At 37.2% G+C, this 16599-nt stretch overlaps 1 protein-coding gene across 5 annotated transcripts in view; it reads left to right on the top strand.

Moving 5' to 3' along the window:
- LOC149952427 (neuroligin-4, X-linked-like) overlaps positions 1-16599 on the top strand; it is a 206191-nt gene that overhangs the window by 109108 nt on the left and 80484 nt on the right. For all 5 annotated transcript variants that reach the window (XM_090168529.1, XM_090168528.1, XM_090168526.1 and 2 more), the window contains exon 3: positions 9069-9218. In XM_090168529.1, the coding sequence (XP_090024655.1) occupies positions 9069-9218 (150 nt within the window). The remainder of the gene's footprint in view (positions 1-9068; positions 9219-16599) is intronic.

Genomic DNA, 16599 nt, shown 5'->3' with positions numbered 1-16599 from the left:
GGGGGGAAATACTAATAAAATACGACACTAGAGGCGCTTTTCACTTTGTTTACTCGATAATCATTTCTTTTTAGCCTATACCGTAGTTAGGAACGTCAAGAATGAGTTCCGAATGGTGTAGAATGTCAAGAATGAGTTCCGAATGGTGTAGAATGTCAAGAATGGGTTCGGAATGGTACACAATGTTAAGAATGGGTTCGGAATGGTACAAAATGTTAAGAATGGGTTCGGAATGGTACACAATGTTAAGAATGGGTTCGGAGTGGTACACCATGTAAAGAGTGGGTTCCGAGTGGTAAAGAATGTCAAGAATGGGTTCTGAATGGTACACAATGTTAGGTGTAGGTTCTAAATGGTACACAATGTTAATAGTGGTTTGGAATGGTACACAATGATAAGAGTGGGTTCGGAGTGGTACATAATGTTAAGAATGGGTTCGGTGTGGTACACCACGTTAAGAGTGAGTTTCGAGTGGTATACAATGTTAAGAGACAGTTCGGAGTGGTACACAATGTTAATAATGAGTTCGGTATGGTTCAGAATATCAAGAATGGGACCGGGATGGGCGGATGGTCCAGAATATCAAGAAGGGGATCGAGATGGCCCTTAATAGGAAGAATAGGTTTTATTGGTACACATATTTTAAAAATGGGTTTACGGTGGTCTAGAAGGTAAAGAATGGTCCCGAATGGTCCCAAATATCAAGAATGGATTCCCAGTGGTCTAGAATGTCAAGAAAAGGGTTCGGCATGTTCCGGAATGTCAAGAAAAGGGTTAGAAATGTTCCGGAATGTCAAGAAAAGGGTTAGAAATGTTCCAGTATGTCCAAAAAAGGGTTCTGAATGTTCCAGAATTTCAAAAAAACGGTTAGTCATGTTCCAGAATGTCAAGAATGGGGTTCGGCATTTTCCGGAATGTCAAAAAACGGTTAGTAATGTTCCAGAATGTCAAAAAAACGGTTAGTCATGTTCCAGAATGTCAAAAAAACGGTTAGTCATGTTCCAGAATGTCAAAAAAAAAACGGTTAGTCATGTTCCAGAATGTCAAGAATGGGGTTAGTCATGTTCCGAAATGTCGAAAAAACGGTTCGGCATGTTCCAGAATGTCAAGAAATGGGTTCGGCTTATTCCGGAATGTCAAAAAAATGGTTCGGCATGTCACGGAATGTCAAAGAAACCGGTTAGGCATGTTCCAGAGATTCAAGAAAGGGGTTCAGGATAGTTAACTACGCACGCAGAAATGTCAAGCATCAGAATCAGAAATTTAATTTTGAAGGTTCCATGACTACATCATCCCGGGAGATCAATAATTGGCCGTTACTCTACTGCTATTAAATATTAGTGTTTTTATCCATTAGTTGATATATTAACCGAATAGAAATATTTGAATAAATAAATAATACTTTGGTTAAAATCCATAAAGTATTAAACTTGAAACAAAGTTTAGTTTTCAAACAAAATAATAACAAGGGATTATCTCTCAGAATAACATTTTCTACATTGTTTCCTTTGATATTTCTAAAACCACTATGAGGGATAATGATATAAGGTAACTCTACCGTTAAACCCCAGATTATATAACGGATTTTATAACTGGAATATACTGATATATATATATAGAGGAGAGAGATAATCTTATCCCATGTATCTCTACAAAAATCCGCTAGTTAGTTGGGTGTTACGACCAGACTAAATGAGTAGGTACAATCTGTTCGTATAAGCCCGAAACAAGCGGTCCACTGATGACTGACCATTACCGATACCCGGGAAACCCAAGTAGTCCAGTAAATTGGGACTTAGAACAAGAAAAGAGGTTCAGATTAAGAAAAAAAGGAGAAGGTTCGGCAGAAGGAAATAGGACTCCTTCTAAACGGCCTCGTGAGCCCCAAAGGTACCCTGACCCCCAATAAGGACCCCCCCTCATTCTCTTCCGTACCCCGCCAAAAAACATCCAAGATAAAATGAAAAGAAAGATATAACCCAAAGGAAAAACACTTTAATCCTAGTTTCGTAGAATTTAACGAGAATAATTCCCGGTAGAGGGAGCTTTACTACTAATCCCGGTGATTGCAACGACTCAATCCAACGACCCCAAAAAACGCGGAACAAACCTTCCCTATAATCAGAAGCTTTACCATTGGCCTTCGCAAGCAGCTAGAAATAGAACTAAATGTCCAAATAATTGGATTTATAAAACGTTCTTAACAAGGACTCTTTATATACAGATTTTTTTGTCTCGAATATCTCACTTAGCCTTATTTTTGAGCTTGTTAAATCCTTTCTACCAAATAAAGTTTGAAAAAATAATTTATTTGAATCGAATATATTAGCTACGTTTTTGCTATTTTACTGGAGTGGCGGAGTGGTTAGCCCTCTGGCCTCGTAGCAAGTAGAACCGGGTTCGTTCCCAACTTGTGGCACTGGGTTAAAACTCAGAACAACTCCTTCGGCGTTGAGTCTGCAAGTTCTCCCCCGAGCTCTTCGGTTTCCCCTTCCAAAAAAACTTGTTGAGGTTAACGGTAATAGTTAGTGTGTTAATGGTGAAATGTTTTGTAAATATGAGGTGACAGAGTGGTAAGCACTTTCGATTCACAACAAGATGGCCCGTGTTAGGTCCTATAGCTTGTGGCACTGGGTAAAAACACCCGCGAGTGAGTTGAAAAGTTTTTTCCACAAAGTTTAAAATGGTTTTTCCCTTCCATAAAACTTGTTGAGGTTAATGGTAATAGCTATTGTAGTGAGCTGTTAGCTCGCGTGGTATGCAGGGCCTGTCATCACCCTACGCATTGTAACCCGGCCACCTGAATTAATGGCTTTAAAAGTCGCTTGCTGACTTAGGCCTAAGGTGGTGCCTTGGCTATTAGCCTAACTGATTATTATTATTTTTATTATTAAATAAAAGTCAATTAAAATCAGGTAACTTGGTATAAACAGCTTCATCTCTTAGCACCTAGTTTGGTTTCTGTTTTTGCGTATCGCAACAGACAAAGTTTTACAATAATAAGTACAACAATATATAATATTTAATACAATTATAACGATTTATCTCGATAGACGTAAGCGGATTAAGCGATAATGGATTATGTAATAATTAATTCTTTCCCGTTTTTGAAACAAAGATTCAATTAAAGAAGACGAAAGACTACAACCTCAATCTTAATTCAATTGCTTTTAGAGGAAAAAAAAGGAAAAATAATTAAGGGGAAAAAGACTGATAAAATGAAAAACAGTCGGTTATTTTTAGAATTTGGTTCCAGGCGGAATAGCAGTTTATTTTTTAGCTGACGCGACAACTTAAATTTCCCTCATTAAGAAAGGATTGAAAAGCTCATTAATGACAATAATTCCGGTGCAGAGGAACCCGAAAAAAATTGAAGACATAATGGCTAAAGAATAAAACTCTTTTCTTCGACTATACGCGCGGGTCCCCAATTTAAAGACGTAATTAAAACTCGGTCATTAACGTTGTCAGAGAAAAACAAGACTTTTGGCGAAGCGGTGAGAAGGGGTGGGGGGCAATAGATCTTAAAAGAAATTGATTTGAAAAAATTCAACGGTTATATTGTGTAAATTGGCGCGTGCTTGCTCGGAAGGGATAATCTTATTGGCTAAGACAAATGCGGATAAATATTGCTAAGCCCACGTGATTCTATTTTATTATCAGAATAAATAATTACACATGCGACGAAAAAATGGGCGATATCATCGAGATTCACGCGTTTTTAATTTAAAAACCCTTCCTTTTGACGGTTTTTATTTTGGAGTGAATAATTTCTTTTAGCGTCTATTTAGCTTTCTTCGAAACGCTAGCCGATTGCCCGAGCTAAAACAAACGTGGAACTAGAACACGCGCAAACAGAAATTGACTCGGGTTTCGCCGTCGAGACGAGACGCTGCGGGCATGCAAAGTGTTCCCCGAATTTAGACTAACCTACATAGAAGACGTATTCCATCTATTTTCCAGGAAACTTTCATAATCCTTTGACCTATTCTATCGAAGAATTTGAAGTAAGGACTGCTTCGCTTCCGAGGCCCTATGGAGATTTTGACACGATATTGGAATAGACTTAGGCCGGTGTGTAACTTTAAACCCTATTTACAATTTACCTTGGGAACAACCAAAGATGCATATATTATTGAAAGTGGATACCTACTCTCGATATGTTTTATACAAAATTGCTGAATGCTAATAAAATCAATTTTATGGCGCGTTCTAAATTACGATATTCCTATAGTGAAATTTTAAATTTTGCGATAATTGTCAGAAAATATCTTTAATGATTCGTTCAGTTATTTTGACGTCATAGTTAATTATAACCAATGAAAGAGAACGAACAACAAGTTTCTATATTTTGAGCGCGATATTTTTGAACCAAAAAAACACGTCTCTATATTTAGAGCGCAATTTTTTAAGCAAACAACGCGTCTCTATATTTTGAGCGCTTTTTTAACCAAACAAAGTGTCTCTATATTTTGAGCGCCATTTTTTTAAACCAAACAACGCGTCTCTATATTTTGAGCGCGATTTTTTGAACCAAACAATGCGTCTCTATATATTGAACGCCCTATTTTTAGACCAAACATCCAGTCTCTATTTTGAGCTTTAATTTTTTTTTTTGATGCTTTTTTCAGTATTATATTTGTAATTGTGGATTTTTAAACAAAATGCCGTTCAGACAAAAAGATTAAACAAATAATTTGAACTTTGATTGTACTTTTTTCTGAAATTTAATCATTTGAAAGTATGTAATAATTGCTTTAAGCAGGTACCTACTCTGGTTTAGTGTAGTACCTGCAGGGTACGATAGATGTCGTTCCCAGCAGTGCCTCTAGCCTAGTATATTTAGTCGCATTGGTTGAAATTTCCAATGCGAACGTTCGATGAATACATAATTGCCTTACTTATGCAGCGTCACATTAATGCTCTATTCAAATTCTGGTCTCTTGAAATTAATACTTGTGCGGTCTTATAACTAAGGCTTACAGTCAAATTTAATTCCTAAATTATAATAAACATATTTTTGACTGAATAAAAATTTGAAAAAATAAAAAAGGTAACACCTACATTATAAACAATCATTTCAGTCGAATCTTTATTTTCTAATCGATTATAATAATAAAGGTTAAACTAGTGTCGTTATTTTTCCGGAAAAATAAACTGCGAAAATGTTTCCAGAAACTTTTCCGGAAAATTTTAACATAAATTACTTTTTAAGGGTTTTTAATGTTTTTAGCTTTTTATCGATGTAAAATGTCTAATAACAGTAAACATACTAGAAAACATTAAAAGTGTTACATTGTTAATCAGTTTAAAATAGTTTAGATGTATAGTTTTACTTTTAGATTCGAAAAAATGAGGTGAAAATTCCGCTTTATTTAAATTTGCCAACAATATTAGACTAATCATGAAATTAAAACTTGTTTTTATTTTTTTCGGAAAAATACGGAAAATGTTCCGGAAAATGGCCTCGGTCATTTTCAGGCTTGAATAGTGAGTTCCTTCAGCTAAAAATAAATAAATCAGTCCCGTTTCTCATTCGAGCGATCTCATTGGTTCCCTCTAAGTCTGACGTCTTCATTCGCGATTGAGGCACCCGCTGGTGACGGTTTTCCTTCCCCCCTCTCGTGCAGGAGGAAATACGGCCATTGTCCCCATAGGGTCATTCCAGGACAGATTTTCCCACTTGTTCACCCGACCATCGCCAAATTTCGTGAAAACTTTTATTTAGGGTTATTTTGGCCGTAGAAGTCAATTCTGAAATTTTCAGAAAGATTGGAGGAGCGGTTGCTGAGATACAGTGTAGTCACATTTTTGAAAATAACATTGAACCCTACCATTAACCACTTTTTATCTCAGCTTCTACTTAACCCAAAAATTCGAAACAGGGCTCATTTTAAAGAAATTGAAGAGCGCAATGTAAATAAGCACTTAGGTTCATGCTATATATAATATAAAATACAATAAATCAAGTTTTAAATAGTTGACCTTTGACCCTGAAAATAGCTCATTTTTAATTTTAAAAATTTAATTTATTTCCGCATTCCCTATACGCGCTTAATTGCAGTCAAAAAACTGCGAGGGTAATATTTTTTGTTTTCGAGAAAAAAAATTATTTCGTATACCCCTCCTTAAAATAATACATAGAAATTTAAAAAAATATATCCAGGGTGTTAACTAAAAAACGATACAGAGCCAATTACTCAACATGCGTTTTAAGTTAGAATTTTAAATTTTTCAGGTTACATAGAGGGTTCAGGGGGACAAATGTCAATGAAAATTTCAATGACCTTGAACCGGGTCTTCAAGGTCATTCAAATTTTATCTCGAGAACCATTAGGATTAGAAAAATGGTTCCGATTAGAAAAATGGTTCCAATTAGAAATGTGTTCTACGTTTAATTTTAAGTCCAAGGAACTTTGAACCGATCTAATTTGACCAATGGGAAGCCGAGAAATGTTAGACCAAAAACCATAAGGTCGTGTGTCGTATTCTAATCTTAAATTTCTATATATTTTTTAAGGAGGGGTATACGAAATAATTTTTTTTCTCGAAAACAAAAAATATAACCCTCGCAGTTTTTAGACTGCAACTAAAGCGCGTATAGGGAATGCGGAAAAAAATTAAATTTTGAAAATTAAAAATGAGCCATTTTCAGGGTCAAAGGTCAACTATTTAAAACTTGATTTATTGTATTTTATATTATATATAGCATGAAGCTAAGTGCTTATTTACATTGCGCTCTTCAATTTCTTTAAAATGAGCCCTGTTTCGAATTTTTGTGTTAAGTAGAAGCTGAGATAAAAAATGGTTAATGGTAGGGTTCAATGTCATTTTCAAAAATGTGACTACACTGTATCTCAGCAACCGCTCCTCCAATCTTTCTGAAAATTTCAGAATCGACTACTACGGCCAAAATAACCCTAAATAGAAGTTTGCACGAAATTTGGCGATGGTCGGGTGAACAAGTGGGAAAATCTGTCCTGGAATGACCCCATAGTAGTTTATTCTTGATAGTATAATATCGGTTATTATAGTTCATTTTCTTGACGAATCAGTTATACAAAAATTCTATGGAACTGTAATGAAAATCGAATATAAAAAGGACCAAATTGCGTAGAATCTATAGAAATTTGTGTCATTGAAAGCATCTTAAGAATTTCGAAGTCTTTCTGTAGGGTATATTTCGTAGAAAGGACATTTCCAATATTTTTATTATAAAATACTGCTTAGTTCGGATAATATTGGTCTCTATCTTTAAAAATAGCTAGTTATAAAAATGAATATACCAAATTGCTCAAACCAAGTACTACGATTTTTATTGGTTCAAGTTTAGTTTTGGCTGCAATAATAATCAGGACAGAGAGTGAAAATCGAGGGTTCCCTTATTATTTTGCCGGATGTCCATGTCTGTATATTTCAACTATTAGCAACTAAATTAAAATTAAATACTAATTATATTGGCGGACTATCTTGTACATGTTATAACTAGATTAAAAACATGGAAACCACTGTAGTACAATAAAAAAAATTATAAAAAATAATAAAAACTACGCTACGCCAAAACTAGGCGATTGCGACTAACATTTGGTCAAGGCTACAGAGGGGTTGACAAAAACAGAGTAATAGTTGTAAGAGTTTAAACACAAATTTTTACAGTATTTCGTCCAACTAATGACGCTAGTTTTGGCGTCGAAACGGCCGTAGCGTAGTTTTTATTATTTTTAATATTTTTTTTATTGTACAACAGTGGTTCTTATGTTTCTAATCTAGTTAAAATTAAATGGTTTTATTTAACTTTATTAATACAAACAGAACTCTAATTATTTATATACAAATTCTTAAATTGATCTGTCGCTTTAGCATTGTAACTGGGTGTAAATCCTTCATTTTAAATTAAATTTACTTTTAGATACTGAATTTTCTGAAATCCTTATAGAGAGCCTAGGGTGGTGCCTTAGGTATTAGTGTAACTGAAAACTGTTTTGCCATTTCGCCAATATATAAAAATGGACAAGTTTAGTAAAATATAAATATTTATCTCAAATATATTTGACCCAAAAATGAGCAATCTAATAGGAATAAAGTTTTTTTTTATATTATTTTATTTTTTAAAAATTTGTATAAGAATAATTAAATTCGATTTTAACCAGGGTTTTTTCCAAACCTGAAAAATAAATAATATACAGGTTAAACGACCGCTAACCAAATATGTAGGTAACACAATGAGTAACTTTATGATAAAGTGGAAAAGGTACAAAACTTCGTAATAACGCTTTATTGTAACAATATCAGCAGCGACACCAAACCGTCCACGATTCAAATAACCAAATATATAAATCATAACGCTGTAAATTCGGAATAACAATTGTAAGCAGTTTCTCAAATAAGACATCCGCACTATGTGGCAGAGGAAAACAATGCTCTAATAATCCTAATAAACGCGACACTGCGACATCCACTCACGTAATGAAACCATTTCCCCCGTCTCAACGGACAATCGCGTAAGGAGTAGTTTCTCCGCTAAAGCGAAGCTTGATCCAAGACGGATGGGACGGGAAATTGTTAAGGATAAGCGACTTGATAGACTTCGCTGGATTTCCATCTGGCTTCTGGGTTTAGATTTTCTAAGAAACCTGACGCTTCGCAGTGCCACCGCCGCGCTTTCAATAAAGTCCGCTAAAAGGATGACAAGTCGAGATACAGTTACCTCCATTACTTAAATACTCAAAGCCATAAAAAATCTACCAGCAGCGGGTAACTCTATCCCATCCGAGTCGCGCTTGTAAAGGTACAAAAAGAACAAACGCCCACGCGGCAGGCAGCTCTTTTCGGCGGACTGAACTAGAGATAGGAAGGCCTATCAAAAGACGACGAAAATGACTCGTGACCTTTAACTCTTCATCTTTTTTTTTCTTTCTTTCATGTCTTCCCTCTCCGCGTGTGTGTCTCTTTGGCGGATTCTTTCGCTTCCTTCTTCTTCCGACGTGGCCCCTTCCTGTTCCTCCCTGGGCGCCGCTTCCGCAACGGCGGTGGGCGCACGCACCCTTTGGACACGGATGGCTGATCAGTGGGTCGTGACCCCGCCAAGCTTCCGGTGATGGTCTTCATCCACGGAGAGTCCTACGAGTGGAACTCAGGCAACCCTTACGACGGCAGCGTCTTGGCGTCTTACGGAAATGTCGTCGTGGTCACCATCAACTACAGGCTCGGAGTTCTCGGTAAGTCACTCTTCTCCTACTCTCTACTTTTCTTCGCTCGCCCAGTGAAACCGTTTGGATCTTCGCTTGAGGTTTCTTTGAGACATGTTCTTGAATACCTTGAAGGGCTAGAACGTTGCAGTTTTACGCGTTTTTGTTAAAATGCTATTTTTTAAATTTAAAGAAAGGAAGTTTACTCTTTTGGGTATTTTGTTAAGAGCTACGTGAATCAGAGTGCTATGCTCTATAAAAATTTATTATCAATAAATAATAATGAGCTGTAAAAACCGGTTTAAAATTTATTTAAAAATTCAGTTGCTGTTTCGTCCGAATTTTTGGAATTGGAAATTTTATTATCAATATAAAACCAGTGATGCTAGATTGATTGAAATTTCCCACATCTAGGGAAATTTTTACCCCTAAAAATTGTAAAAAGGGAAATCTGAAAAAAAAAATTAGCTAAACCTAGGGAAATTCGAGGGGGAAAATTATTTTGTTCAAAGCTAACATAAATATTTGCACACCTTCATTAAATTGATTTATTATGAAAAGGTCAATTAATACAATCATAAGTATTTTGTCGGATTCGCTTTAGCTGGCACACCTGCAAGTTTTTTAATGGTAACTCGGAAAGTCTACTGCTAAATAACTGGCCCACAAGAACGAGTTCAAACGAATTTCCCCCCTTGTTATTTTTATACTGGTAAAATTGTTCTTAGTTTTTATTCATTGCGAGATGAAAATAAAAGTATTATTTTCTTCGAGACATTTGTTATTTTGGTTTTACAACGTCCCAAGTAATTTTTTTACGTAAATAAAGCGAAATATCATTGTTTTCAGTGATTTGGAAAACTAATGAAATTTTAGTCCAAAAAGGGAAATTCCATTTTTGCGAAATGGCATCACTGTATAAAAACCGCATTTTTGGTCCTATTAATAAATGGGTTTCAGTCTCAGTGAGCATTTCGTTTGATCTAAATTATCTTGAAAATATTTAAATATTTAATAGCGCGTTTAAACGAATAAACGTTGAGCATTTTCTGGATACGAAGTCTTCACCAAAGCAAAATCGCATCGATTTAAACCACCCTCTCCCAACTAATAGTTGTTACTGACTTTTAATTAATAGAAATTGAATATAGTTCAACGCTCGACGTGAAACCAAATCGAAATTATAAATATCAAAGTGCGCGAATCTCTGGATAATTAATGTTTGCCTGATCCCTTTCAATTAGCAATTACGAATGCCGAAACTGCGACTGACACCCACAAATAGATCGAGAACCGCTCCGGCTTCCAGACACACTGGCCGAGCGGGTCAATTACCGAGGTAATTAGCTACGGTTCAAGCGGAAAATTACGTCACATCCTCTAAAGTTTAAAGGGGAGAAGAGATAGGTCATTCGCTCCCCCTAATTTTGGAGAATTTTTTTTCAAAATCTAAAGCAATCGAAGTTGATTTCATTACCAAGTTGCAAGAGCGAGCTAGACCCTTTATCTGCCGGAAAAATCGATCCTTAAAGGGAGTATAACCCTACGTGTTTGGTAGGGTGCACTAAGCTTACTCAAAAATCCACACGAGGAGCTACGGTAAAATAGTAGGATGATTTCCAGATAAAACCTCTATAGCACGCTGTTAATGACCTATACTTCATACTAGAAATCTACTTGTATATTTGGGTTTAAGGTCATAACCCTACTGATTTCCCCGTTATATTTTTAAACAAAAGCATCGTAAGTAGTGAATTAACTATATCTCAATGATTACGTAAATAGTTAAGTCATAAACGTGTTATATTTTGAAATATACTTTCTTCTTGTAGTTTTCCCTAACTATCTATTAAATCTTTACGTGCCGGAAAAATCGATCCATAAAATAGAAGATCGATATCGAGATCGTTTAGAAAAACCTATATTATTTAAAAAGATTAAAGCTCTCAGTTAGTAAGCGAGGTTAAAGATAGAGAAACCTCGACCAAGGGCCCTAAAAAAAGGATATAATTAAAAAACCAACGCTAACTAAATAGCTAATTAAAGACTTTAACTCGGGATGGAAAAAGAAAAAAGCGAGTGAGGAAGATTGGCGGGTGCGGTGGCTCGCCTGCGGGGCTCGCTGGATGAAAATCTTCTTCGCGGCCATTTAGTCAAAGTCAACATTGGGCTCCAAAATTCAATATAAAAGGTGTAAGGAAGAGGAGTGCGAGCGGCGGGCTAGATAAGAATCAATTCCTCGCTTTCTTCTTTATAAGAGAAACAGGGATGGATGGAGAGAAGCGGTGGAGGGCTCGACCGAGGCTCAAGCGAAGAAAGAACATTAAATCGTTGCGAAGCCCTCTGGCGACGGCCTGTTAAAGCTGAACGTAATCAACGATTATTTCTACGCCTCGGCTTTTTTCTCTCGCTCTCCCTCACTTTTTTGGCGCCTTTTTCGTTTTGGCATAAAAGAGGGAGGCTGAATGCTTGTGGGTGCGGTGGAGGGATGGAAGATGCTGGGGATGTGGACGGAGAAGGGATGGAAGATGCTTGGGATGCGTATGGAGAAGGGATGGAAGATGCTGTGGATGCGTATGGAGAAGGGATGGAAGATGCTTGGGATGCGTATGGAGAAGGGATGGAAGATGCTGGGGATGCGGAGAGAGGAGGGATGGAAGATGCTGGGGATGCGGAGGGAGGAGGGATGGAAGATGCTGGGGATGAGGAGGGAGAAACGGATTAAAGCCGATTTCGCTTGGCCGCTCCGATTGAGTCGTCTGCTTCCCCGTTTGAGATCTATTTCTTCCCCCTTTCTCCTCCCTATAGTTCTTCATTTGGTTCGGCGACCATCGAAACATCTCCCCTTCCAAACCTCTCAAAGCCTTCCAAACCTCCCTACAGGCTTCACCCTTTCTCTCTCTCTTTGGCGGGTGCATCCTTTGTTCCCGATTATTCTATGGAACCGATGTTTTTTTTGACCCCTGGTGTCTCGCTTCTCTGGAACCCTTCCGATTAACTCGCGGATCCAAGGTTTAGTTTCTACTTGCTGTATTATAAAATAATGTCGGATTGAAGGCGGGTTCAGTGTTTCCTAAATTGAGGTGCGAATAAGGTGCCCGTTGACTTAGCTGGAATTTGTTTCATTTTTTAAGCTTGTAGTGCGTTCCACCATTCCAAAAAAAATATCGATTAAAACAAGAACGTATTAAAGTTACTGAGAACGTAGGCGTCGATCGTTTAGAAACATGGCAATTATGCAATTTTATGAAGAAAATGGCACCACACAACCAGGGCTGGACATAAGGATATTTTTTTAATAGTCAGCCTGACTAGTGAGCCTCCTATCTTAATTTATTTTAATAGTCACTGAGTAGTGGAGGTAAATATGGGAGTATAAAACAAGAAGGACAGTCAACATTTTGCTTTACCCATCAGAATTAAAATAGGAGTTAATTATAACTTGAGTTACATGATGTGATTTTTTAAAATAAAATGGGATTGATAAATGATAAATTATTAATACGCCAAATCACCATTATCTATGAATACTTAGGTAAATTTTTCACTAGTCAAATTGACTAGTGAGCGCCATCTCCATTACAGTCGCAGTAAACAGTTTTGATCATACAACGCCATCTGTCGGGAGACGTGTTTTGAAATATTTATTATTGACACGGTAGTTCAGAATCTACCTAGCCGGGAGTAGTGGCTCACTCCTGTAATCCCAGGCGGCCGGGAGGCAGAGTTTGTGGATGGCCGTGTGAGGACGACCACTAATCCCCCAACGGGTGGTTGTCATACTTCCGCCACGGGTGTCCCACCCCTGTCCCCACGTATCCCCCCGTTGGCGTGGCCGTAACACATATCTCGCACCTGATTAGTCAAATGGACGAGCGGACTGAATTGTCCCACCCGTTACAATCGCTCATAACGAGCTTCTAAAAAAAAATTAAAAAAAAGAATCTACCTACCGTTTTGCCATTATGATTAATAAATTAATTTAATAATTAATTTTACCTTCTACTAAATTTGTACAATCTTAATTAAAAGTTAAATAATTACACAAAACTTATTTGTTGCAGATAAAATCATATAATAGTCGCGAATAATATCCATAAATAAATAGTTAATCGAATTTTTTATGCATAATTGAGATTTTGTCGGTTAAATTTATCCGTTTCCTCGAGCCCTAGGTAAAATTAAACATTCTTCCGTTACTAGATGACGCTGTGCAGTTGGGAAAGTGGAGGGTTTCCGTTTGGAAGAGGAGCTTAGGTAGACGCGTACGTTCTCGGTAAATTAATTACGTTTTTAATTAAAACCATAAGTATTTATTTCTGAGAGGTTTATTTATGAATATTTACACTTTGAAAAAAAATTCTTGTGAATCAGATAGCTGAAACCTTGCTCGAACCTTCGAAGATAATGGTTCATTTTTATTGCATAAGTGTATATTTGTAAGAAGATAAATTATAACTTTTGTTAGTAATAAAAAATATAAACCATCGTACCTACGATTAGTTATGTTACTTATGCTAAAACTAAGTCTCTAAAACTCCTAGAAACCAGGAAAAACTTTAGTATTGATAAAAAGAGACGGGTGTTTCAAAAGGTAATGCAAAACTTTTAAGTAGTTGTAGGGGATGAGTTGAAAACAACTCCTTCTGCATTGAGTTTGCAAGTTCTTTCCCCACTGGTTTAAGGGGTTTTCCCTCAAGCTCTTCGGTTTCCCCTTCCATAAAAACGTGTCGAGGTTAACGGTAATAGTTAGTTGGCTCGCGTGGCATGAAGGGCTTGCCACCACCCTTTTACGCATTGTAACCCGGCCACCTGAATTAATGGTTTCAAAAGTCGCTTGATGACTTAGACCTAAGGTGGAGCCTTGGGTATTAGCCTAGCTGATTATTATTATTATTATTATTATTATTATTATTATTATTATTATTATTATTATTATTATTATTATTATTAAGTATGCCCGTTTTTTTCATTTTCCTACGATGAGTGAAAAGAGCGCCAGAGAGCTTCAAAGTGTGGCCTACTAGCCCCGGGAAGTAGGCTGCAGCAAGCGCGAAATCAAGCAGCAAGGATTTAAATACTGTTTAAGTTTACTTTTTTACGCTGGTTACCTCGATTTGTTTTCACCTATCACACGAACCCAAACCCTAATGTTCGCATTTCCCTGCTGCTTGGTTTCGCGCTTGTTGTAGCTTACTTCAAGGGGCTAGTAGGTCACACTCTTTTAACTCATCGTAGGAAAATGGGAAAAAACAGGCCTACTTCTCAACTCACCCCCTACCACTCCTTAAAATTTTTGCTTAACCTTTTGAAACACCCTGTATATTTACTTTTCAAGGCAAAACATAAACTAAGACAAAACGGTAAAGTTTCTACGACTGTACGTATCAAACGCGAAGATAAAAATTCAGGTAAAAACAGGCACTAAAAATCCAGGCGCGTCCAAAAATAGTCTCCAGCACCGCTCCATAAAGATGAACATTTTAACAGCATCTTCTACAAGTCCAATAAAACAGGTCGGCGCCGTTCGATAGATCGACTTTCATAAATAGCGGGAATGCGATGGGCTCTTCCAACCGGCCAGTTACACCCCCCTCACCGAAAATAGCCCTCTTCATGGGTATATAAGAACCCGGTCAAAGTGGAAACTTAAAGTGGCCACCATAAAAGGCTCCCTGAAATAGCACCTTGAATCTTCCCCAAAACTGTTTTTATTGGAACCTATTTAAAGAGGGGGCAAGAGCTGATCATTGCAAGAAGGAAGGGGGGGTCTCCAAGATCGCTTCCCCCCCCCCTAAAAAAACTCCAATCGGTTCTAACGATTCGAATTGTTTCCCTCTTCAAAAAATAACTTGCAGAAACTACGAACAATACAAAAGTCCCGCAGACTGAGGTATACTTTCTACAAAGGCCTATTTCAGAGTTAACGGTCCGTACGGGTCTCGCGTTATTTACAACGACACTCCGTAGTGAGGGGAAAAGGCTTCGTTTATAGCTTACTTCACTGACAAAGGAAAGGGTTCAAATAGCCTATTTTATACGGAGGGAAACCGTGTTTAAGGTCACTAAAAATAAAGCTAACGGAGCCTTTAACGTTAAGACGCGACTGGAAGCGCCTGTTTTAAAGAACGCGTGACTCGGAGTAAAAAAAAGGGGGAAAAAAATAAGCTTAAGTAAAAAAAAAGTAAAAGTTTTTTCCAATGCATTCATTACGACGAGTGGTGAGTCGTAAAAGTTTTGGCGGCAATTATTTTTCAATGGCAGTTGGCGGGAAAGAGACGCTTCTAGCGAACCCTACCGAGAGAAAACGAAATTAAAAAATAGGGGGAAAGAAAGCTGGTTTTCTTCCTCCCCCTGCTGTTTTTATTTTATTTTTAAAGCTAGTGAAAAAAAATACTAAGTCCACTGATGTGGAAAGATTCGAAGAGTTGGAAAAAAAAGGAGTTTAGATTTTTGTTTTTCACGGATCGTTAAGATTAAAAGTTCTATTTCTTCCGACTCTGATGCGCTCTGGGTTTCTCCCTTTAACCCGTAGAGCCAGGACGAATGGACTATCAAATTATAAAGTGAAAATGGACGGAATCGATGGGACTCCTTTTCCGATAGCCGGGTTTTCTTTATCTTTATATATTTGTACGCTGTTCCAATTGACGATATAGACAATTTAAAGCGAGACTCCCATAAACACGAGGAAATGGGTCATCGATTCGACAACCTTCCACCAACCTTTTAATGGCACTATCTAAGTGGATGATCGTATAACGTATTATTGCGATTGATCTAATATCTTAACGGCACGCGTTGTTATCTTTGAATTATGATGGTGTTGGCTTTTCTCTAGCTGATATTTATCTTTCAAATTCCAATTATGGATCTTTATTGAACCGCAGTTTTGTTATTCTATGGCAGTCGAAATTGCGAGCGATTAAAGGGTTTTTGAAAACTTATGTTGATCAAAATAGCAAGACCTAATTTGTCTATATCTTCTGCCGAAACTACACTCTTAAAAAAAGGTTTATTTTCATACCTTTAAGGGTTTTTTCTTGTCTTACATTGAACATCTTAACAGGTTTATAAAGAACCATACCTTAAATAGGGTGCTTTATCGGTTCCTTTTTTGCACCGTTTGTTGTAAAAAACTATTCCCTTCGGGGTTATTATCTACGCCCTTTAGGGTACAATACTGCTCCTTTTACTAAAGGACTCCCTTCAGGGTTTTACACTACTCCCTTTATGGTACCAGACTACTTCATTTAGGGTACTAAATGACTCCCTTCGTGGTGTTACACTACTCCCTTCGTGGTGTTACACTACTCCCTTCAGGGTTTTACACTACTCCCTTTATGGTACAAGACTACTTCGTTTAGAATACTAAACGACTCCCTTCAGGGTGTTACACTACTCCCTTCAG

This window comes from Leiobunum rupestre, chromosome 3, assembly GCF_980474605.1.
Source record: "Leiobunum rupestre chromosome 3, qqLeiRupe1.1.hap1, whole genome shotgun sequence".
Classification (NCBI taxonomy): domain Eukaryota; kingdom Metazoa; phylum Arthropoda; class Arachnida; order Opiliones; family Sclerosomatidae; genus Leiobunum; species Leiobunum rupestre.
The sequence above is the reverse complement of the archived record's forward strand: the minus strand, read 5'-3'. Positions and strand labels throughout refer to the sequence as shown.